Here is a 25,530-nt window from a genome sequence, read left to right as displayed (position 1 = left end):
GCGCCTGGAAATAGACCCTCTGCTATCTGGAGGGAAACCTATTGATATCAAAAAAAAATTGAAGTTAAAGGTGTACACAATAAATGAAATTTTTGTTTCTTCAACCTATAAATCCAAAAGGGTCAACAGGGATAGTGTACAGCAAGCCCCCAAGGTGAAGGTTTGGATTTGGGGAGGAAGAGTAATGATCATATTGGGCAGCCAATTACTTTCCACACTGGAGCTAATTAGTTTTAAATGCTCTGTATTTTGTAAGTATCCTTCGACATGAAAAATGAGTTCAAAATTCGATAGCCAAGCAGTAAGAATTTCGGCTGCTCCAGTATGATTGCATTTCTACAACGACTCATTGTCTAATTCATTGCCATGTTCAATTCATAAAGCCTCCTCAGGGCACGTTTGGCAGTCCTCGTGAAGAAGCCTGTCCCTGAGACATAAGTTGCGCCCGTCTAGGACCTCCGGTTGATGCTTGATTCACACATGTCCCAATTATTGGTTGCTGCTGCTCTGTTTGCTGCATTTGCGGTATCTGCTGTTGCTGCTGTATTTGTGGACTCTGTTGTCGATGTAATTTGGGAATCTTTGGCTGTTGCTGCAGAGGAATGTTACGTTTTCGCTTTAGTGGCATCAAATGCTGCTGTTGCTGCAGCTGTTGAAGGGGTTGCTGCTGCTGTAGCCGTGAAAGGGCTCGCTGCTGCTGTAATAGGGGAAGCGATTGTTGCAGCAGCAGTTGCTCTAGCTGTGGATGTTGTGCTTCCAACTGCTGATTGAGTTTCTGTGGCTTAAACACCACCGTATTCTGAAAAAACGAATGTCTATGCATTTGAGAGATCATAAAATTTACAGCTGCATCTAAATGATTGTATAATAGGTGTTGCTAAGAATGTCAAAGATTTTCTTACCTCAGGAAACAGCATTCCAATTAAGCGGCAGGTTTTATCAGAAACAGAGAGAATCATTGCCTGTGATGGTAGTTGAATTACTGCACACTAACCAGTTTACAGAGAGAAAAATTGTCAGCTGAGCAGACCTTTTTAGATTGAGAAAGCTGCACAGGAATTCCTTATCAAGTACAGCATATATTATACATATAGAATCGCAAAACACCAGTCCCTCGAAACATCCACCATGATCGCCTACCCTCTCATCAAAGGAAATAAAAGAGAAATATGGTAAAGAGCAGAGCTGCACAATATGTTCAGTAGATAGTTCAGAAAACAGCATGCAAATGCACATGTTGGGAAATTAAGTTCAAATTCCCACCGAAAAATACCAGAGAAATGCGATTAGACCTTGAAAATTTCAAGAGCGAGTGAATTCAAATGCATACTTTGTAAAGTACAATTGCCACAGGGGAAAATAGATCAGTTCATCAGACAAATTCTACTAGTCAGGAAAAAAGGACAAATACTACAGGAACCAGGTAGTTTTTCTTAAGGAGTGAGAAACTAACTACGCACATGAATGTCTTAATGATCTAACTCATTAATTCGCAATATCCTGATATAAAATTAAACTGCTAGACTTGGTAAGGTGTTAAGCAAGAAAAAAGCAACCAATCATGTGCCATTCATTTTTTTTAACATCTCTAGCTGTCTGCGGATTCTGTATATGTAATGTCAAACACCAGGTGTTTCCTTTGATCACCAATCAATAATTATTCTGACTCTGTCAAATTCCAACAGTTTCTGCATAAACACGTTCTTTGTGCCCCCTCCCTAAACCCATTTGTGAGGTAGAAAAAAATTAAACAGGAGGACTGATATATATGATTGAACCTTGAACCTAACTCAACCTCGAAAAGCTCACTCATGAGGTAGACGATTGTCAAAGACCATATAAGGAGACAACTTATTCTCAACAAATTTGGGAAACTCTTAACACCCACCTCACGCTCATGGCTAGACAGCTAGAGCGTAGACAATATTACATGGGGTCCACATTGGATAAACCAAGAATTGAGATGGGTCTGCTCTGACACCATGTAAAGAAAATGAATTTGGGGTCTAACTCAACCCCAAAATTTAACTCATGAGGTGAGAATTGTCCAAAATATATAAGGAAAAACAATTAATTCCCTCAACCAATATGTGACACTCTAAAAATAAAGATAAAACACAATGATAAAACCTGAAACACTATATAGGTGTGGTACGAGAGTGTACCACAACTTCACGTGACGTGGTAGTGCATAAAGATATTCTAGTCTGTTACATAAAAACATCAATTGGCCTAAAAACCTCGAATCAATTCTAAAAAGCCTCTTAAGTGGTTTATAGGTTTACTTTATGCACACGATTACACGGATGCAAATCCACATCTTTTTGATAATCTAATAATGCTTTCTGGAAGTTATACCATACAGCATCTTAGACTACCACCTTCAGATCATTCACCATGAACAAGAATATCACACCTTTGCCATGTATGAGTGCAATTTATATGACTGTTACACAGAGATGCCAATTCATAGCAGGAGCCTTAAACTTAACACTAACTTTGCACTGACAAGTATTCTAGCAAAGTGAATTATAACTGAACTCTGATTGTTCTCTACTTACAGAAAAGAAAGCAATCTTTAGACTCAAGAACACTCACAAACTTCTTTTCCTGCAGCTGGCTGAGAAATACATGCTGGTCCATTGCCCAAAAAACTACAATTTCTGCCTTTCCGATGAGCCGTCTAACACTTGCATAAATGTCACAAAATTTCAGTAGCTGTTTGTACTTTGTATGACAGAACAGGAATCAATATCTGACAAATGAAGAAGATCCAGCAAGATCAAAAATATTTTTGGCTCAGAAGAGTTACTCATTATTCAAATGCTCCTGCGTAATAAGGCGAACAATTTGCATTGTTTGGGGCCAATCCGCAGCAAGCCTGATCAAAGAAAAAAATCAGTTCGAAGTGTTAATGTGTTAATGCAGTATAATACTTTGAAAGATTTAAGGTGCAATTAAGTCATAGCGATAGACAAAGAAGAAAAAGTTGAATTTCCTTATAAGCCAAGAAAATTAAGCTTATCTAGTTGACATGACGGATTCTGTTAAATGGACCTTGGGCCTAACTCAACCCCAAAAGCTAGCTCAAGAGGTGAGGATTACCCGAGCCATATTATAGAAACCACTTATCCCTTAAATCACTGATGTGGGACTTCTTCACACACACACACCCTCAGGGGCTGGATATCTGGAACGTGGGCTAATACGGGGGCCCAACATCGGGTTGGAATGGGTGCTGCTCTGATATCATGTTAAATGGACCTAACTCAACTCCAAAATCTAGCTCAAGAGGTGAGGATTTCTCAAGCCATATTAAAGAGACTACCCATCCATTAAACCACCGGTTTGGAACGTCTTCACAGAATCCATGCAGACTTGACCAAAAATACGGCACAACGGAAGAAAAGATCTATATATGCGATATCAATTAGTTGGAAATATGTATTAGTCATATTAGTACGTTTACTTTAGGTCCTATGCTTTCTAGGAGTCCTTTAGTCATGAAAAAGATTTATATACCAGTAGAAAATGTAGAGAACTACAATTACTTTTTATTTCTATTTTTATTTTTGTAAATATTAGCCTGAGATGAGTTTAAATGGAGCGACATAGTCATATAGCCGACCCCAATAGAGTGTGGGATTAATGTGTATATAGTTGGCATCATCTACCACAGCTACATAGAAGAGAAGCAATAATGAGATCATCTTAACAGTAGTCTTTCATGCAACTAAGCTACAAAAATAGAACTTTACAGAAAATAGTTTATCATCTTGAACCCCGTGTTATTTGAAAGATTTTCAACAATTTGTTTCAGATAAAGCCTCTAACTGAAAACTAAAGTATCAGGGACCTTTCACGCCTTAGTAAGCTGCAAAGAAAATATAATGCAGGTTGGAGAATATAAAGATTTCAGCTAAAGGAACAAGTCAGATGCTTAAAGCTTTCAGTAAAAAGAATAGTTCACAAGCTTTGCGAGTGATGATGCTAGAAAATGATAAGAAACTAGTATATCTGCCACATTCATATTTCTTTAGACAGTTAAATATCGGTGCTCGCTTTCATCTTTTCATCTAACCCCAAGAGAATCTCCAGGAGGGTGTGTATCAAGCAACTCCCTTTTCTCGGTTGCTTGCCTTTTCTCTGTTGCTCTACCTTCACTTTGACCAACAATTTTATAATACATTAGGCCACTACTAAAAGTTTCTGACAATATCATATCTTCTCATACTTGATACACACCTTTTGGAATAGTTGAAGTTGTGTATTGGAGTCAAGACTTTTGTAGGGGAGATGCAGTGAACATGCATTGAACGCATAGCTGACATGTTTTTATTTCCCATAATCTTTTGAGTTTTAGACACCGTCCTACATTTTGGACATGAGTGCCTTATACGTCAACACCATGTTTTGTCTACTGCCATATACTGGTTCAAGTTTTCTTCTTCTTCGTCTTCCTCTTTCTCTCCCTCTTCCCCTTCACTACTTTATCCCCCGGTTCAAATTGGTCTACAGCAGTGCTTCTGAGTTCAGGTTTTCTTGTTTGTTGCTTCACGCTGCGTCCCTCAGATTTTGGAAATTTTTCCTCCGCATTAGAACTACTCACCGCACCTTATCCCCATAATTTTAAGAACTTTGTATCTTTTTCTCGTACCACTTATCCAATTTGATGCCGTTTCCTATCCATGCTACACAATACCATGTTTCTTATTAGTTATTATCTCATTTATTTGGATTCAAATTTTTCCCAGAGGATACTATTGTGGTCTTCAGCTTTTAAAATACGCTAGGATGTATGCATGGTGCAATAAAGATCTGAGTTAGAAATAGAAATTAAAATCTGTCCATGATAAATATGCAGAGGGACATATAAACTTTCTCCATTTCATTCCTAAAAGAGGAAACTCGATCTGGGGTACACCTCTTACTTGAAAGTCAAAGAATCCAATCCGGGGGATCCAATTCCCATTGCAAACCTTGAAATTATGCCACAAGCAACACATATGAGTTGCGATCAGCCAGAAGGTGAAGCAGAGATAGGAATATTGGGACAGAAGGCAGGGGAGCATACCATAAACAAAAAGATGGGGGAAGATCAAGTTGAAAATGCATTGGAGCACCAACAACAGCTGAAGCACTTCAACTCTATCCAAGATTGGGAAATCGAGAAGGTTACTCCTATATCAGTACAACAACACAATCCAGTAATGGATAAAGAGATGGATGCAACACTGTGGGTCCATCAAAATATGATCAAATTGGGGAAAATGTTTGGAGTAAATTTTGAAGGCCACGAAGAAGAAGCATTGGAGTTACTAATGCAAATTGACAGTTGCAGACAAGTTAGAAGAGTGAAGACAGAGATAGAGGTGAAGAAACAAAGGTTCAAAGGCTCACTGGAATTAAAAGGATTAACCTCCTTTGATGTCAAATTCAAGAGTGATGGGAAAAGAAGTAGGGGAAGAGATCTATCTATTATTGCAATATGAAGATCAATTTAATTTCATGGAATGTTAGGGGATTAAATGACAAGAAGAAAAGAGAGATCATAAAAAGTCAAGTGCTGAATTGAAAGACAGATAATGTCTGTATGCAAGAGACAAAAGTGGAGGGGGATATCAAGGAAATAGTAAATCAAATTTAGGGTGGGAGATGGGTGAGGTATGCATGTTTAAAAGCTAGTGGCACGAGAGGGGGGATTTTGTTACTATGGGATTGCAGAGTATGGAAATGGGAGGTGTTACAGACTGGTGCATACACTTTGACATGCAAGTTCGAGGCTCTTTTACAGAATTTTCGATGTCATATAACAGGAGTGTATGCTCCAAATTGCAGAATAGAAAGAAGAACAATATGGAGAGAAATTGGTGCAGTGAGGGGATTAATGGAAGGCCCTTGGGTAGTCTGTGGTGATTTTAACGTCACAAGGTACCCTTCTGAAAAACGGGAATGCTCGAGGAGGTCCAGAGAGATGGTGGAATTCTCGGATTTTATAGAAGACATGGAGTTGATAGATCTTCAACTCGAAGGAGGCTACTATACTTGGTTCAAAGGGGATAATCATACAACCGCGTCTAGAATTGATAGATTTCTCATTTCAGAAGAATGGGATGAAAGCTTCAGAAATATCAAGCAAACTCTCCAACAAAGGCTGATTTCTGACCATTCACCAGTGGCTCTATGCTGTGGTGCCTGGGAACAAGCTAAATCATACTTTAAGCTTGAAAATTGGTGGTTGAACGTGGAAGGTTTTGATGGCAAAATTAGAAACTGGTGGACATCTTTTGAATTTTCAGGAAGACCAGACTATATTTTAGCTTGCAAATTAAAAGCTCTCAAAGGCAAGCTAAAAGAATGGAGCAGAAGTTGTAAAGGAAATCTGGGATTGCAAAAATCAAAATTGCTGAGTCAATTGGCAGGTTTTGAGGCAACACAACAATTAAGAGCTCTGACAGAGGAGGAATCAGTGAGGAAGGCAACTACCCTCATGGAGTTCGAGGATCACCTCAAGAACGAAGAAAGTGCATGGAGACAGAAATCAAGAGCTCTGTGGCTCAAAGAAGGGGATAGGAATACAAAGTTTTTCCATCGTACTGCCAATGCACACAAGAGAAACAACAATATTGATCAACTAATGATTCAAGATGAAGCAGTTGAGGAGCCAGACAGAATAAAGAATGTGATCATTGAATTCTACAAGGGGTTATACACAGAACCTGAAAAGTGGAGACCGACAGTCAATTTCGAAAACAGTCCAAAAATCTCTGAATCAAAGAAGGAGTCTTTCCAGAGTAAATTTGAGGAACAAGAAGTCCTGAGCTGTCTGAAGATGTGTGCAACTGACAAGGCCCCAGGTCCAGATGGATACACAATGGGTTTTTTCATTAAGTGCTGGGATATTTTGAAGCACGACATCATGGAGGCCTTCAACAACTTCCATTCCCAAGAGATGTTTGAGAAAAGCTTCAATGACATACATAGCCTTGATACCAAAGAAGACAGGTGCGAAAGAATTGAGAGATTTCAGGTCAATCTGATAGGTAGTTTCTACAAACTGCTCTCAAAAGTCTTGACTGAAAGACTTAAGAGGGTGGTTGGAAAACTAGTAAATGCTCAACAAATGGCTTTCATCAAAGGAAGACAAATAATAGATGCAGTGTTGATTGCTAATGAAGCTGTGGATTCAAGAATCAAAAAGAAAGAACCCGAAATCCTATGCAAACTAGATATTGAGAAGGCTTATGATCATGTCAACCGGAGCTTTCTACTGAAATTGTTAGAACAAATGGGTTTTGGGCAGAAATGGATCAGTTGGATGAAATTTTGCATATCTACTGTTAATTTCTCCATTCTCATAAATGGATCTCGTGAAGATTTCTTCCATGCACACAGAGGTCTAAGACAAGGTGATCCTTTATCTCCCTTTCTATTCACTATAGTCATGGAAGGACTGAATAACATGATTAAAACAGCCAAAGTCAATGGTTGGGTTAAAGGTTTCGAGGTTCAGAGGAATGGGGCAAACAGTCTAAAGATCACACATCTTTAATATGCTGATGATACTCTAGTCTTCTGTGACGCTGAAGAGGAGCAACTTAGGTTTCTAAGGATCATCTTGGTCTTATTTGGGGGAATTTCAGGACTACACATCAACTGGAGAAAGAGCCATATTTATCTCATTAATGAAGTTAATAACATGGAGCAACTGACACAGATAATGGGAGGAGAAGTAGGGTCCCTACCAACTGTATACCTTGGGATGCCTCTTGGTGCAAGATCCAAGTCCAAAGAGATCTGGAATTCAGTCATTGAAAAGTGTGAGAAGAAGCTGTCAAGATGGAAATCGCAATACCTATCAATGGGGGGCAGACTAGTTTTAACCAACTTAATATTAGACTCACTTCCTACTTACATGATGTCTTTGTTCCCAATTCCTGCTGGAATCATACAGAGACTGGACAAACTCCGAAGATCCTTCCTTTGGCAAGGGAATAAAGAGAAAAAGGTCTAAGACCCTCACAATGGCCAAAAAACAAGGTGGTTTAGGAATAAGAAATTTGAAGAATCAAAGCAAGGCTCTTAGAATGAAATGGCTATGGAAATATTCTCAAGAACCTCAAACTTTATGGAGCAAAGTGATCAAAGCTAAGTGTGATGAAAATAACTGGGTGTCAAACAAAGTCAGCATATCATATGGAGTTAGTGTGTGGAAATCCATCAGAGAACTTTGGCCTATAATGAAGATTCACTCTTCCATAAGAGTGAACAACGGAAGGAACACATCATTCTGGAATGATAATTGGTTGGGACATGGAAGCCCAAAGGAAAGATACCCCGATATATTTGGTTTGGCGCAAAACCAGCATAGGACACTTGCTGATATGTGGAGTTATCAAGGATGGGAACTCACTCTTAGAAGACAGTTGAATGACTGGGAGATAACAAGATTAGCTGACCTCTACAAAGAGCTGGAAGCATTTAAAGGATTACAGGAAGGGGTGGATTCACTTTGGTGGCAGAGGCACAACAGAGGGGTCTATCATGTGAAGGATGCATATAAGATTTTGAATCAAAATGATCTTCAGATAGATGCTTGGCCATGGAAGCATATATGGAGGACCAAGATTCCATATAAGGTAGCATGTTTCTCTTGGCTACCAGCAAAGGAGGTTGTATTAACCCAGGATAATCTCATAAAAAGAGGAATTTCTCTGTGTTCAAGATGTTTCCTATGTGGGGAAAACGCTGAGACTGCTAGCCATTTATTTCTACATTGCAAGATAACAGACCAACTATGAAAAATCTTTATTAGTCTTAGGGGTATTTCATGGACAATGCCATGCAGGATTAATGAAGTTCTTTATAGTTGGGAAGAAGCTGGTGCTGAAGCAACTAACAGAGATAGATGGAGGACTGTCCCGGCTTGTATCTGGTGGACAGTTTGGAGGGAAAGGAATGCTAGATGTTTTGAAGATAGAAGCAACCCAGTACAGAAGATTAAACTCAATTGTATTTTTCTTTTTTGTTTTTGGTGTAAACAGATTTACACAGAAGATACATTGACAATCGTAGACATACTAGGATCTTGCTAGGTTGCACACCAGCACATCTACTTACCACCTACTTGTAAATCTGGTTTTTAGTACAACCTATGTACTAATGTTATTAATATATAAAAAAGTTATCAATTCAAAAAAAAAAAAAGAAACTGGATGAGCTTCAGTAAAAGAATTTTATGAAGGATCACCAGACTAAGGTCACCCATCTCTCTCCAAGTAGCAAGTTCTTGAAACTTAACAATGAGGTCTTTAGTCTTTTCACTGATCTTCAATTTGCTGTTGTTGCAAGAACTTGAGAGGTTAAGTGCATCACAAAAATGAAATTATTTTTGAGTCCTAAACATCAGTTCATTAGGCTTAAGATATGAATGTTGTAAAGTGTAAGTATCTTGAACGCTGAAAATAGTGGTAGTGTGCTAAAACCATCTAACCTTGAGAAACAGTGATGTACTCTCCTACGCATGCGGAGAAAGAATTTAGTAGCTTCACTCAAAGAGAGGTAACTACCACTGTGATCAACTTGAATTGCAAAAGAGCAGTTAAATCAAAGCATTAATGAAAATGTACTTACGATTTAGAAGCTGAAGCAATCCTGAACCCCTGCCACAAGAGAGAATAAACCGCAAGATCTTACTCAATCAGCAAAGAATCAAATATCATTTTAGAGCATGAAAAAGGAATTACAATCTTTTTTTGATAACTGACAAATTCCGAAAATTGGAGCGCCATCCCTTGGCCACTGTCACCTGATAATGAAACTATTAAAAGGACCTAATTTCTGATAACAAGTTCCCACACACCTGGAGTCTGGTAATAAGTACAGGTTCTCCCTGTCTCTGCCCCGATAAGTCTCCCTGCAACATTTTCATCATAAAGTTAGCAGTGGTTCATCAATATAATCTAAAAATGCAGCTGCATGTAGTTAATCTCTAAGGAAAATGATTGGAAAAATGGAACACAGTGGATGACTAAAATGGTTTACCAAAACAATCAAGTTCATTTTAAAAACATACACAGAAAAATAGAACTGTATGTACCGACAATAAGGACCCCATTTATCAACATTGTCAATTACTTGAATGAATGCAATTCGTAAGGAAATCACCACACTAAACACATTCGGATGTTCACAAAATAGTTAATTCACAAAACTTTGGTTATGGTTCAAGTAAATAAAGCTGCAGAAACATCATATCTCAGTACTCTTCCAAATTGTCAAGGAAGATTAGAATAAACGTAGAAGAGCAAAGAAATGCAGGGTAAGACTGCGTACGATAGACCCTTGTGGTCCGGCCCTTCCCCGAACCCCGCGCATAGCGGGAGCTTAGTGCACGGGGCTGCCCTAGTAATAGAAGAGCAAAGAAAGCTTAGTGCACGGGGCTGCCCTAGTAGTAGAAGAGCAAAGAAAGCACTATATTTTAATAGAAAGAGCGAGACACCTAGTTGACGTCTCACTATTGCCCTTTTCATCAAAATGCATTATCTCTGGTTTAACAAAGAAAAAATATGGATTGAATGCTAAAAGCCTATTAATCATGTTCTGCTCACAATGCTTCAACCTGCTACACCTTACCATCTTAAGACGTCATGTTAACTACTTTGTTTTGAGTGTAATCTTATAGAGTATTTGAAAAATTCAATACTCATATTTTATGAGAAAAATTCAGTAGTCATCCAGTAGATTTAAGCTTAAGCATCAATCAACATTCTAATCTTGCAACTAGTATATGCTATAACAAATACTCATCTTTAAGTATTGTTCATTATTTTACCCCATGGATTTGGAAGCATAATATCACATTTTGCATGTCAAGCCCCTTCCCTCCTTCTCGGTGTGCCATCCTCTGATTTCTCAGTTTCAGTTTTCTGTTCATATTAGTATGGAGCTGAGTGTTGGCCCGTCAAGAAGTCTCATGGCCGAAAGATGAAAGTAGCTTAAATGAGAATGTTGAGATGGATGTGCGGTCATACTAGGAAAGACAGGATTAGGAATGAAGTTATTAGGGACAAGGTAGGAGTGGCATCTGTGGAGGACAAGTTGCGGGAATCGAGGCTGAGATGGTTCAGGCATGTGAAGAGGAGAGACATAGATGCTCCGGTGAGAAGGTGTGAGAGGTTGTCCATGGCGGGTCCGAGGAGGGGAAGGAGTAGGCCTAAGACGTATTGGGGAAAGCTAATTAGGCAGGACATGTCATTGCTCAGCTTATAGAGAACATGACCCACAATAGGAAGGTGTGGAGGTTGAGAATTAGGGTTGTAGGTTGACAGATAGTAGTGTGTTCCTCCTAGGCCATTCAGTAGTACTAGGACTATTTTTGTAATTTCCTATTTATGGTTCTTTATTATGCATGTTGTGGCATTCACGCCCATTACCATGTTACATTGTTGCTAATATGCTTTGCTACTTGGTTTGCTTTATCTTCATTGTTCTTTGAACCGGGGGTCTATCAGAAACAAGCTCTCTATCTCTATGAGGTAGGGGTAAGGTGTGCGTACACACTGGGTTTTTTGTTGTTGTTGTTGTTGTTATACTGTTCATATTTCTAATATAAACTTATGACACGAGTCACCAAAGAAAGCAACAAAATGACTAAGAACTGGAACACATTACTGAATTTAGTTGAACTCGAACAACAACAACAACATACCCACTAAAATCCCACTAGTGGGGTCCAGGGAGGGTAGAGTGTACGCAGACCTTACCCCTGCCCCGGAAGGGTAGAGAGGCTGTTTCCGGGATTAGTTGAACTCGGACACATTTCAAATTAGTTTAATTTATTTACTAGATTTTAGACTCACACTAAAACATCAATTCACACTTTACAAGCACAATTTCTCCAGATATTGATGGACGAACACGAATGTGATATGTTGACAACAGGTATCTAGAAAATGGAGCAAGAAATTTGCAGTCGATTGCAACCTTCAAAGTGATTTCAGAAAGCTCCTTAAAAGGATTCCTTCAGTGGTTATCATACATATGTTTGTCTAATCACCTCGAGAAGAAAAAATGACCACAAGATTGTACTTTAGGAGCAACCAATGTAGAATCGTCAGAAGAGATTGTAGTAGCGGCTAATCAATCTATGGATCAGACACTTCTTGACTCTTAAATCAAGGTATCAACTGACACACAAAAACTTCAAGACATTTTTTTTTGATAATGTAGTACAAAAACTTCATGCACAAAAACTCTTTAAAATTGTTCAAATTTAAAATCCTATTTATCTGTCGTGTAGACTGTGAAAACTTTAATAGAGATTTTCTTATGGAACATAGAGTCTGCCTTCCATCTTCAGCTCTTTCTACTTATTAGTTGGCCTTACCTCCCAGACTTTGACATAGTTTGATTGAGCTGATGACAATGTAGCAGATGTTTGCCGCTGAGACAGAGGTATGTTAGCTTCTGTACTGTTATTCCTGCCAAGAGGCTGCATTCCAGGGTGTCCTGGTTGAGTCATCCTTGGAGTAGACATCAGTGTGCCAGTTCCAAAAGGCATACCAGCACCCGTTCCACTCAGCACATTCTGGTGCATGACTGCACTAACACCTCCTTGGATATTACTCAAAAGTTGGGACACGCAAAGGTTTGAATTTCCAGACATACTGGGAGCTATCGAAACGGATGATGCAGAAACAGAGTTTTGAGCTATCTGACCAGTTCCTGCTAATGGCACTAACCCAGACATTGAAGTGACAGCTAGTTGCCCAGATGATAAAACAGTTGGAGCAGCAGGTATAGAAGAAGATATTCCACCAGGTATCATATTTGATAGAATAGGTGTCCCACCCATAGACTGCAGTCCTATTGAAGTTCCCCCAACAAGTGCCTGGGCTTGAGCAACATCATTCAGTATTCTGGCATTTGCAGCTGCACCACTAAATGAACGTAAGGGTTGTGTCATCCCACTGAGAATAGGTTTTGTTTCATTAACAATCTCATTATTTGGGACCACCTCCTCAGAAACAGAAATAGGTGAAGCACTTTGCAAGCTTGCAACTAGTTGAGAAGTAGGACGAGCAGTAGGAATATGTGGAAGAGCAGGTCCAGTAACGGAGGTTACAGTAGTGGGCTCCTGAAAACATATGTAATAAGATCATGACATCCACAATTCTCTATGGTGTTTTAGCAAAGCAAATACTCCATCCAAAGGACAAGCAAGGAAACAAGTTATTGAATCTTACCATGTTTACGGTTGCAGAGGGAATACTTCCAGCTGAAATTGGTTGTTGACTCATAACTGAAAGGTACATAGAAAAGAAATCAGAGCTTTCAACAAAAAGTGAATCGCCAATATATTATAGGATGCTCTACCATGAGATTTATGAGCCAACGACTATCAACATTGAAGTAGTCTACATATCGTAAGAAAGAGAACTCATTATTTTTAACTATCCATAACTTGAAGTGAAATATAAGACGGTATTCAAGCAGACGCAACTCAACCCAACTTCAGAAAAAGACAATAATAGATGAGTAAGAAGCAAAAAGGCCTGCCTGCTTTTATGCCTCAAACAATTTTGACAAGGGGGGTGGACACACAGTAGGCACGAATTAGCAACAGAGAAAATCCAGTTGATCAGTTAAGCACCAGTCATCTATCCAACAGGCCTAGCTCAGCTATTGAAACAAATTAATCAGCAGCAGCATAAGGAAGAACAAAATGGAGAGAGCAGAGTGAAAGAATTCACATGTATCCTGAATTTTGATGGTTCACTGTCATCGTAATCACTATCATTATCATTGGTGTTATTGCTTCTACTATAAAGTATAAACGCTACTTTTAATACTATTATTACTATCATTTGGTTTTTCTTTTTTCTGGATTCAATCAAGAGCAATGAAAAGTTTCAAGATGTTAAACTCAAATTATATCAGGCTAGTAAACGTCTTCCAGATATGTGAGATATACTGTGGTATTGCTGACTTCACTACAGTGTCAAATGGTTGATCTATCTCACAGATCACTCGAACCCAACTTGCAGAGAAGTGCAGCACTTTGGGTCAACTGCGCCCTTTCATTTTATGCATTCAATTATTGACTTATCCTCTTAGGCTACTACTCACTTTATATTCACGAAATATTCTTCTTCAACAGAGAAGGACATCCAAAATGAATCAGCATATCTATAGATTTAAGGTAGCAATATATGGGGCAAGCATTCGTACAACACATGTATATAAGAGAGAGTTCCAGATTTTGCCTGAACCTGCTGGATCAAAAGTTGCTGCTGGCGCAGAAACTGGAGCTACAGAAGACATATCCATTTCGACCAGGATCTGGTTTAGCGCCGAAATTTCCATTCCAGTGCGATTGAAAGCAGCACAAGCCTCGATGAAATTTTCCGAAATTAAGACAAGAAAGTTTGGATTCTTGGATGTATCAATGGGCGGGTCAGCTGCTTGTGGGTCACGTTTTCCCTAGATCAATACAAATTTGCACTTAGTATAGTCAACTAAATGAGAAGGGGAATATGTTTCGCATTTCAAATCACCAGCAGTAAAACTATGCCAGGTTAGCATTGCATGCCAAGTCAGCAGCATTTATAATTCATTCTTCTGAATGATGAAAGGATCTAAAGTCAGAAACCATGACTTAGTAAATCAAGCAGTATGGGGAATCTCAAGATAACTAAAGAGAAAGCAATAACTTATCCACAATGCCACACTTCCCCATGATGAAGCTAGAAGTTTCTCCACTCCTATGGGATATTTCACATTCTCAGTTTTGGGATTCTAAAGGGAAGCTTCATTCTCTCAACGGTGACAGCTTTAAATGGGCAACAATGTTTACAGGAATCTACTTTCTGGAGCACTTGGTAAATATTACATGTGATAAACAAGCACAATGAGTTTGAAATAACTGGGACTAGAGATTTCACATGGGTTGTCTTTTTTTATTCAAGACAAAGCAATAACGAGTGATAATGTCGTGTAGACTATCAAATTCAGATTTGCTATTCTCTATCTGAATCCATAGTTTTGAGCTATTGGAATGCTCCTGATGGTTTAAGCACCCAGAAAGGAAAGAACTTAAAAAGGGAGTTCCTCTAACAGCATTCCGTACAACTTAAACTATGTGCACTTATCGAACAAAATATATATATATATATATATATATATATATATATATATATATATATATATATATAATATCATCACTTTACTGCCTGTATCCTCAACATAGAACTATTGTAAATGGGTCTCAAATTTAGAAGCTTTTCAGTTCAACAGAGGGTGACACAATTAATCCTACAGGTGTTTGAACGGATATGCAACAGTAATAACTGTGGATCACAAACTAAGACGAGCTAAACTTCAACATACTGTCAAGGTTGTGACCCTAAAAACAAGTGAAAAAACTCAATGAAAAACTGTATAATTACCGCATTATATATTGCTCTTAATTTCGGAAGCTGCTTTGGGCATATAACTGAGAGGGAAACAGAGCACTGCAAGAAAATAAAAACAATAAGCGGAGGATTATGAGAGAAGCACCATGGTTTTGAAGAGGAAAGACCATCAGTACGACAGTACCTGAGGAAATTCCTTTGCAACTGTCTCAGCATCAGATAGTCGATTAGCAGTATGTGCTTCAATGTTTCCACTCTGCTCCACATTCTGCATATGTGGATGATAAACTGGTGTAGGCAATGGATAAGGGTTACTTGCAGCAATAAGTATGCAATGTCTTTGCCCATCCACATTTTGTTGAGTTTGGCTTCCATTGAGTGAAGAAAACATCTGCATGAAACATCAGTCGAGTGAAATATTTATATACATGCAGCATGAGGAAGAAACACATTTGTGTTCTGCAGAGAAAGGCTATGTATGTGGAATAGAAGCAGTTCAGTTTACATTGTGATCTGACATAGACCAAAGTTCTGTCCACTACATAATCAATTCCTCCTACACTACAGCATGGTTGATAAGAAACTCGGGGCTGTTAGTATTGGCAACCACTTGTCTGGTTTTTAAATTTAGACCAAACAAACCAGATTCTAGACCAACTCAAAAACAGAAAACAGCACAATGGTGTTTCTGTTTCAAAATGAGAAGCATTGTGACTTGTTGGCTTTGTCCCAAAGCCAACCCCTCTTTACTCTTCAACAATCAACCCACAGAGAACTCTCTAAAAAGGAAAAGGAAGCACACATGGCCAAGCGTGTAATAGAAAGTAAAACAGTACGATATGTATAAATAATACCAAGCAAAACAAAACTACACTCACAATACCACTTTGAGACAGAAAAGCCAAACTCGTATTCAAAATATCCTAAACAGTAAAACACACCGTCAATGCCTCTGCAAGGCTTTCTGCAACTGCAGCATCATTGAAACCACCACCTGAGAAAGGTATAGCTGATAGCCATTGGAAAAACATATCTATGTCTGTTGTCCATCCACTTCGTCGAACCAGGCAAGCTGTGTTAAAGATGGTGAAAATGGAAGATGAAAAAGAAACGACATGTCAACCGGAAAGAAAAAGAAAAAGATGTTTATTCTCACGCGAGAGGTGAAAGAAAGCCTCAAAACATTGAATTAGGACACATTATCCCCATCAAATTTTAATGTTGCTCAGGGCAATCTTTTACTTTTGTTTTGGTTTGGAGGGGACACGGGGACTCACTGAATAGCAAGTTCTACATGAGATAGTGTCACAGGATCCGAAGAGATTTACACAAGAATGGAGCATGCTGCACCCATAACAAGCTGAAGGTTTCTACTTCAGAAACAAGAGTCTACTACTAAATTTGAGGGAATATAAATGAAAAAGTCAATCTGGAAAAATTGAAAAGTATTTAAGTAAAATTTAGGATTTACTGCACAAACTACAAGAGAGTATTTGTCTACTTCATGTCTTGAACAGAAAGATTTGGCTCATGAGCAATAGAGAACTGGAACAACTTTCAAGTCATGGATGGCTTATGAGAATCACACAGAATTTAACAGTTCTTCGGTTGCATATAAAAATTTTGACATGTGGAAATCATGTACTGAAATATTTCACCAAATTATGGAGTACACAAGGATCACAGAAGAAAATGGTCCTAATAACGGTGGAATGATGATGTACAAAACAGCCCATAAAAGGTCCCTACAGATTCGTTTGGCGTTTGGACATAAAACAATGTGAGATTTGAAAGAAAAAAAAGAAGTTTTTGAAGTTAAGTTGAAAAAAGGTATTTGAAAATTGAATTTATTTGGAGATGAGTTTCAGAAAAAAGGAAAAAAAAATTATAGACAAACAGGTCTCATGGTTCAATGTGAATGGCCAATTATAGGCACAACTACTGTTCATACTTAAGCTGCAATGGCCAATGGGTTAGCCAACATAATAAGGCAATGGAGAATAAAATGGACACAAACCACCATGGGATCCATGCACCGTGAAAACCACCATTGCGAGCTGCCAATTGCCAGCAGATGGCTTCTGGAATTTCAACAGAAGAAAGTAAAATCAGATAACTAAAAGAATCACATGAGAAGTTAATAATTGCCTTCAACTCATGAATGGAATATCATCTTCCCCTATTCAAGTATAGGGTATCTTGGACATTACAATCACCATCATGCAATACTAAAGAAGAGTAAGGGGTTTACAAGATGAATCATATAAAATTTACGAACCTTTTCTATTGGCTCCAATTTAGTGAAGGACCTGAAAAAATTACCCAAGCCTATTAATCAAGTAAACATAATGTTTGAAAAATACTAACACAGGTCATAAACTAGTTTAAACTTTAAATCAAGATATAGTTGCAATCATCATATGAATATTATTGGAACAATCCCATTCTCTTAATGGGATAAGCATATGAAAATTGAAAAGCTAATGAGTTAATCGCTCTATGCTAAAATCACTAAAGTGAAACAAAAAGAACCCTGGAGCCGGATTGACGGTAATTGTCAGCGTTCTACTCAACAACATGTTCTTATGTGTGGGTTGCTCCATACATGACGAGAAATAAAGTGATGTAAGTTTAAGTGACCAACATCACCCTTTACAAGAGCATTCGCAAAACAAAAAAGACGCATAAAAAGGACATAGAAACATCTCAAATAAGGGAAAACATCTCAAATACAACAACAACTACCTAGTAAAATTCCACAAAGTGGGGTCTGGGGAAGGTAATGTGTACGCAGACCTTACCCCTACCCCGATAGGGCAGAGAGGGTGTTTCCGATAGACCCTCGGCTCAGAAAGACGAAAATAAAAACAAGAAAAGACAATTCATTAGTAATTCCAGTAGAAACCGTAATAGTAACAGAAGCATAACAACCAAAAGATAAATGACATGCAACAGCAGTAACCAATATCCAAGACCCGGGGCTAAGATAAACAGCAAGGATAGTGTGGACTCAACATAAACTGCAAGCCATCTAAGATCAACCCTAATCCAACCCCGCCTCACCCCGGGTATGAAGTAAGGAAAGCTCTACTACCCCCTAACCTACAACCCTAATGCTTAACCTCCAGACCTTCCTATCAAGGGTCATGTCTTCGAAAATCTGCAATCGTACCATGTCCTGCCTAATCACCTCTCCCCAATACTTCTTAGGCCTCCCTCTACCTCTTTCCGGTACCCACCACGGCCAACCGCTCACACCTCCTCACCGGAGCATCAAGGCTTCTCCTCCATACGTGCCCGAACCATCTGAGCCTCGCTTCCCGCATCTTGTCATCCACAGGTGCCACGCCCACCTTTCTCCTAATATCTTCATTCCTAATCTTGTCTATCCTAGTGTGCCCGCACATCCACCTCAGCATCCTCATCTCTGCTACCTTCATCCTCTGGAAAACATCTCAAATAAGGGAAAGAATGTAATTGGGAGCTAATGGATACTACAACTAAAATACAACCGCCATAAAGGTAAGGAAACAGGCCTGATTATATCTTTCAGGTAGTCTACAAGAATTTTAGGCCAATAAAACCCCAAGGCTGCTGTCCCTTCTACAACTACAATAAGTTGTTGTTCACCATATTTTTCTCCTCGACAGCCTGGGTCTCAGAGAGGGGAAATGAATATATGGCTCATGAGATGTATATGTCAACTTTGTAAACAAATGGTTAAATAGAAAGCAACCTTCATGATAAGTTACCCACATCATTCTGGCCAGAACATTTCCCATCTGGAAACATGCCAAAAGTTCCCATATAAAACTAGGAAAGGTGTTAAAACGTCCAATCTTCTTCATCCAAATCTGTCCAAATTGACAAATTTGGGAGTGCATTTAAGACTCCCAAATAGCTAATATCTAACTTTCAGATTTAAGATCAGCAATTATACTTCTCAAAGCTTGCAGTTCCCTTAGGTGTCGAATGCAGCAAGGCAAGTCAAATAATGGGAAATGACAGTCTAAGAAACTGGAGGTATCCAAAATTTTATCGCTTCCTGACAAATGCAAATAGAATATGATACAGCATTTTACCTATAATCAATAGTTGAGATAACCGTTAAAATATCATAAACCTGTTTTTGCATTTGAACATAGTTATCTTCTTCTGACACCCTTCAACCCAACAAAGGAAAAATAAATAGAAAACACGGGTAGCCACGTACCATTTCTGCTACAAAAAACCTGTCAGAAACTAATATGGCTGGATAGCCTCTTACATGAGCACATCGCATTTCATCAATTATCGATATCCTCATACAATGATAGAATAATTAACCCTGTCTACTTATCTGTTCACTGAAATTACATGTTTCTCCATGAAGATCACACTCTGCCATCTCCACCACTACATGGGTGCGAATTGTCTCACTACAATCTACATGATACCACACCTTCCCAAGACCATTGAAAATGCAAGCAAAAAAGGTTAGGAAACAGGTCAGGATCCTTGCCTCAACTACCCAAGGCTTCAATTTTTTACTAAAAGTGGAGGGCAGATCTGCCATCTAATAACCCCCCTTGAAAAAGCAATGTCTTCTCTGCCCTTAAGAATACTCCTGAGCTCTGAAAACTTCTATCCCTTTCAGGGTTAAATTTTTATAAGGGCCTCTTTCTTTCATTCTTTTATCAAAGTTCAACTAGGTATTAAGGCTTTAACACCATCAATGTCAACTAGTGGAATTCCTCAAAAACTCAAATGCTATTTTAGACATAATCATCATAAATAGAGGTGTATCTCCGTGGAGACGTGTCCTCTATTTTGCATCATAGCATGATATTTTTCTCTCTCATATGCCAATAATTTTTGTGAATAATCCGTCTCATTTTTTTAAAATGAAATTCAAATCTTACAGGTGCATTCTAGCATGTAACTATCTAATTGTTAAATATCGACGAATTAAATCAAATGTACAGTCACAAAAGATGGCATGCAAAACCCTTTCCGCAATATGCACATTACCAATTTGACTAAAATCAATCCTTAACACAACTCAATTCCAATAAAATACCATACCAAAACAGAAATAAGTTGCTTTGCATTGATAGCAATAAAATTAATGACGACATGAACTTCATTAATCAGTCAAGATGAAATGATCCACGCAAACGTAGATCAGATGGTAATCGGAGGGAGTTGTGGAATGAATGAGTACCGTATCATTTTGTCGAGGTAATCAGAAATGATTGTTTGCCAGAAAGGTCCCACCGCGGCAGTGCCTTCAACAGCAACGATTAGCTGTTTTTCCATCATGTGTGCTTTGCCAAAGATTCTGCAAATTGATTGTTGTTATCCGCGCGAGGTTCTATTTACCAGGTCGCATACAGCTTAAGGAATGGGAGATGAAATTGAGAATGGAGGAAAGTTCAATTATGGAAGGAAGCTATATACCTCGCTCTCACTTCCGCTTTTCAATTCTTCACTCTCTTTAATTCCCCTTTTTCGCTTTTGCCTAATTTCCAATTGCGGCTCCAACTGACTTGCTTTTCTTTGTTTATTAATAGCCTTTTTTCAGCTTCGAGCGCATTTTTACACCTTGTCTTTTAGTACATTTCATAAGGGGGCCTAATGGCCAAAGGTCACAATCCAAACATTAATCTCAGGAATTCGAATTCCTCCAATTGAGTTTTCTCTCTTTCTCATTAATTATGTTGATATATTTTGTATAGATTTCTTTAATCCAGTTAAAATCGAACTTGGAAGTAGAAGCCAAGAGGAAGCCCATGGATCACAAGGCTAAAGGTTAATTTAGTCAAGAAAAATCAACAGATCGGAGAAGTGATTGAGGCTGAGCAGTCTAAACGAGCAGCTTGAGATGATCAATAGAATGGGCGACTACAGGAGCGAGTCAGACCCAGATAATGAGGGCGAGTGACCATCCACCGCCAGCTTTCCCAGTTTGTTGCATGGATGTACAAAGCACAACAACTAGGCATCGGACTGGAAAGCCCTTTAAATTGGCGCATCTAGTGATCATTCCATCATTGTCACTTCCCACAAATGATCTTATCAATGTCAACTGACAATCCATCACCAAAAGTAATATGAGTGCATGAGCACCTTGCCCCCCAGGAGGGTTACGACAAATTATTAAGGTGCCAAGGACCACCCAAACTGGCAAATCCAAAGACACCTAAGCAAACTGGACGGTCATATAAAGGACATCATCCCTCACGATATGGACACATTACACATGAGAAAAGAAGAGGGCATTCTATATAGATTAAAAACAAAACTTCAAAACCAGGCAGCAAACCATTTTCAGGTCTAACCAATCCCTTTTCAGAATGTCTTTATCCCCTCTCCTCTTTCTTTTTCTCTCCTCGGTGTCTTGTAACTAACTTCACGTGAAATATTTCTTCTCCTGTTGCACTATCAGAAGCCAAACTAAGTATCTTTAAGCACAGGCAATTTCAGGATTTGATATAGGTTCAAGATGCTATATTTAATATTTAATATATTTTTTAACACATATATAGGGTCTGAGTCAAGGCTACTCGGTTCGGCCGAACCCATAGCTTCATTATTAAGCATTAACATTGGATGATATGGTCAAATATTTTAGCTTTATACCATATGAATGACTAAATCAACAAAAGTTGATTGTCAACACAACTCGAATCAAATCACACAAAGTGGAATACATAATCCTACACATCGGAAACATAATTAAGCAAATTAAACAGTAATCCCTCTGGCAGCTTCAAGTTTTGGATCAGATGGTCACACAATTAAGCACTCTATCATATGCATATTACTAAATCAACTAATATTGACTGTCAACACAACTCAAATCAAATCACACAAGGTGGAATATACAATCATATACATTGGAAACATAATTAAGTAAATTAAATAACAATCAATTAAAATTGACTCTCAAAACAACTCAATTCCAATAAAACACCAAATGGAAATAGGAATATGTAACATTGCATGGATATGAATAAAATTAATAACGAATCAACTTCATTATTCACACACACTAAATCAACTAATATTGATTCTCAAAAGTCAAAACAACTTAATTCCAATAAAAACACCAAACGGAAATAGTAATATGTTGCATTGCATGGATATGAATAAAATTAATATCGAATCAACTTCATTATTGACACACACACACACTGAATCAACTAAAATTGATTATCCACACAACTCATCGCCAAACACTAAACAATAAATAGTAGTAATATGTTGCATTGCAGGGATGTTAGTAAAGTTAATAACGAATCAACTTCATTAGTCACACGCGCGCACACACACACACACACACAAAAATCCATTCCAATATAAACTAAATTCCAAACAATACGAAAAAACAACTAAAACTGACTGTCAACACAACTCAATTCCAATATAAACACCAAACAATAAATAGTACTTAATATATTGCATTGCAGGGATATTAGTAAAGTTAATAACGAATCAACTTCTTTATTCACACATGCTCAACTAAAACTGACTGTCAACTCAGTTCCAATAAAAAACACCAAATAGTAAATAGCAGGGGCGGAGCTAGCATAGGAATTGCGGGTTCGGCCGAACCAGTAATTTTGGGTATTTGTTTTTGGGTTCGGCCAAACCAGTAACTTTGGGTATTTGTCTTAAAAAAAAAATTCATTGAATATATTGTAAATTTAGAACCCAGTAACATAAATGAACTAGAATCCCCAACACACAAAACTTAAAATTCTAGCTCTGCCCTCTGGTATATAGTAGTATACTATTTTGCATTGCAAGGATATAAGTAAAATTAATAACGAATCAATTTCACTATTCACACACGCGCGCGCGCACACACACACAGAGATTGCAGTGCATGAATGAGTACTGTTTGCCAGAAAGGTCCAATTGCGGCCAGCGCCTTCAACGGCAACGATCAGCTGCTTGACCGCCATGTGTGCTTTGTCGAAGATTCTCTCAGTTTCTTCGCTTGTTCGTTCTATTTTAACTTCATAGCCTGATTTCTCCAACTTATTACGCTGTTTGCTTTTCAAATTGCGCTCCCTTTTTTACCCTTTTTGCTTTGCTTAACGGGTAATAGCTTTTTCATTTTATATATATGAGAGCGTATTTATATTTTTAAATCCAAACGAGAATTGAAGCCGTTACATAATAGTCCCAAATGAAATTAACAACCATTTAATCAAACATAATGTGCATGCAAAAAAAAAAAAAAAAGATCCTTATGTAACCAGTTACAATTAAAATAAATATAAATATTAAACTTTTAAAGATTTTCTGTATTTTATTTACCTATGTTTTCTATATCTTATTTTCATATTCAACTCATATACAAAAAAATTATATGAAATAAAATAGCATTTCCTATGACAAAATCTTCTCCAAATTAAAGGGAGAAGTGCAGCAATAGTCACTTGTAAGCATCTTATTTAAAATATATTCATAATTTATAACATATTTAAAGATTAATCAATTCGTCTCAACTTCATGTCTAAGTATCTTGAATTTGTGTGTCCTCAATTTTTGAGCTACTAATTCGAAATTCACAACTTAGTGTCCTAAAGTTTTGAATCGTTATTTTGAAATTCTGGACTAAGTGTCCTAAATTTCTGAACTGTTAATTTAAAATTCAGGATATAAGATTCGAATTTTTGGACATAATTTTCAAACTTTAGGACACGATGTCCTGAAATTTGAACCTTGAGGTTTAAACTTTAGGACACGATGTCCTGAAGTTTGAACCTTGAGGTTTAAACTTCAGGGCACGACGTACTAAAGTTTGAGTAAATTAGTTAATCTTAAATACATTATAAATTGTGAATATATTTTATTTTAAACAACATGCTTAAAAATGGCTACCTGGTATCATTTTCACCAAATTAAACCACGTAAGCCCACTCACTATGCTTTTGTAAAGCCCAGATCTCATAGACCACAAGGGTCCATTTAATTAGCAAATCTATAGTTCGAGGTTGAAATTTAGCAATCTTCATATATTAGTTTGTGTGGTGGTTGTTTTATTTTTATTTTTCATCTGGCTATGTTTTATTTTTTACCTCTTACAATAATATAATGTAGAGATCGGTGATTTCTTTTTTCTTTTTTATTTCAAAATGTGTACCCCATCAATTGAACATTATAATGTAGGGGAGTTGGTGGTTTTTAATATAATATGTTTCTCAAGCAATTAAATTATCGTTTTTGGCCGCAAAAAAAACTAACATTTGTCACAAAATTCATCGTCTATCGAAAAAAGAATGCATGTTATACTAATGCCATCATCAACTATTAACGGAAAAAGGCTAGAGAATGCATGTAATTGTATTTTGTGCCATCCTTTGATGCATGACATGTTCTTAGTTCTTACGTATTACAAATGCCAGATTGTGTTGTTAATTGTTTCCATCAAAACTTGAATTTTAATCTAAATATAATTGGAAAAGTTCATTTTAATTAAACACGTCAATCATAATTGGAGAAATCTATTATACATATAAGTATAATTTTATGCGAATGCCGTATAGATCTAGTAATATGGATATATGGCTTCCGATCAAAGACTTTTTATTTCCTCATTGAGTTAATTCATAACCAATAAGCCAAAGGAATTTTGAGTTTAGCTTAGCTTTAAGCACTTTTTAGTTTTTTTGTGTTTGGATAAATCATAAGAGTGATTTTAAACCAAATGTTTTTAAGCTAAAACAACCAAAACAAGACATTAATACGTGTATATTTGCAGATCGTAATAATCCAATTTAAAGAAACTCATCGGGGTTCCACTTTTTCTTTTTTTGGTAAACTAGGGAATCTGTGGTAGCTATCTTTTGGGTGTGCTCTGGATAAACCCCCCTTCAATAGAATAGCGTACAAACTATGCTGGAGCGATGAACCATACTAGGTAAACCTCTGAGGCGAGCTCGATCGAGAAAGAATGCAGGATATTTCAAACCTACAATATTCATGTGAGGGATCTCCTGCTCAACCAACTCGGTCACCCTTACCAGTGGGTTGCACTCTTTAATTAATATCATCATTACTACGTATTATTCTTACTTAATCAACGACTCTTTCCCCTAATTGGCTCCTTTTGCCACGTTTT

At 37.7% G+C, this 25,530-nt stretch overlaps 1 protein-coding gene across 4 annotated transcripts; it reads right to left on the bottom strand.

The window, feature by feature from the left end:
* Positions 1–23,493, bottom strand: LOC104231129 (mediator of RNA polymerase II transcription subunit 25). 4 transcript variants are annotated; one of them, XM_070160738.1, is made up of 16 exons: positions 20,856–23,493; positions 20,620–20,736; positions 17,695–17,725; positions 17,434–17,497; positions 16,358–16,488; positions 15,601–15,807; positions 15,450–15,515; positions 14,268–14,484; positions 13,248–13,303; positions 12,389–13,138; positions 9,863–9,916; positions 9,634–9,662; positions 2,813–2,881; positions 2,599–2,689; positions 903–989; positions 1–799 (listed from the first exon to the last, which is right to left on the bottom strand). In XM_070160738.1, the coding sequence occupies exons 2-16, from the start codon at positions 20,715–20,717 to the stop codon at positions 389–391; spliced, it is 2,361 nt and encodes a 786-aa protein (XP_070016839.1). In that variant the 5' UTR covers positions 20,718–20,736; positions 20,856–23,493; the 3' UTR covers positions 1–388. The 4 variants fall into 4 exon arrangements, with proteins under 4 accessions (XP_070016839.1, XP_009782374.1, XP_070016840.1 ...); XM_009784072.2 differs by having other exon boundaries at positions 14,274–14,484; XM_070160740.1 differs by having other exon boundaries at positions 611–799; positions 2,562–2,689.
* Between the last annotated feature and the right edge of the window lie 2,037 nt (positions 23,494–25,530).

Source organism: Nicotiana sylvestris, chromosome 10 (genome assembly GCF_000393655.2).
Source record: "Nicotiana sylvestris chromosome 10, ASM39365v2, whole genome shotgun sequence".
NCBI lineage: Eukaryota > Viridiplantae > Streptophyta > Magnoliopsida > Solanales > Solanaceae > Nicotiana > Nicotiana sylvestris.
Note: the sequence above shows the minus strand (reverse complement) of the source record. Positions and strands in the feature narration are given on the sequence as shown.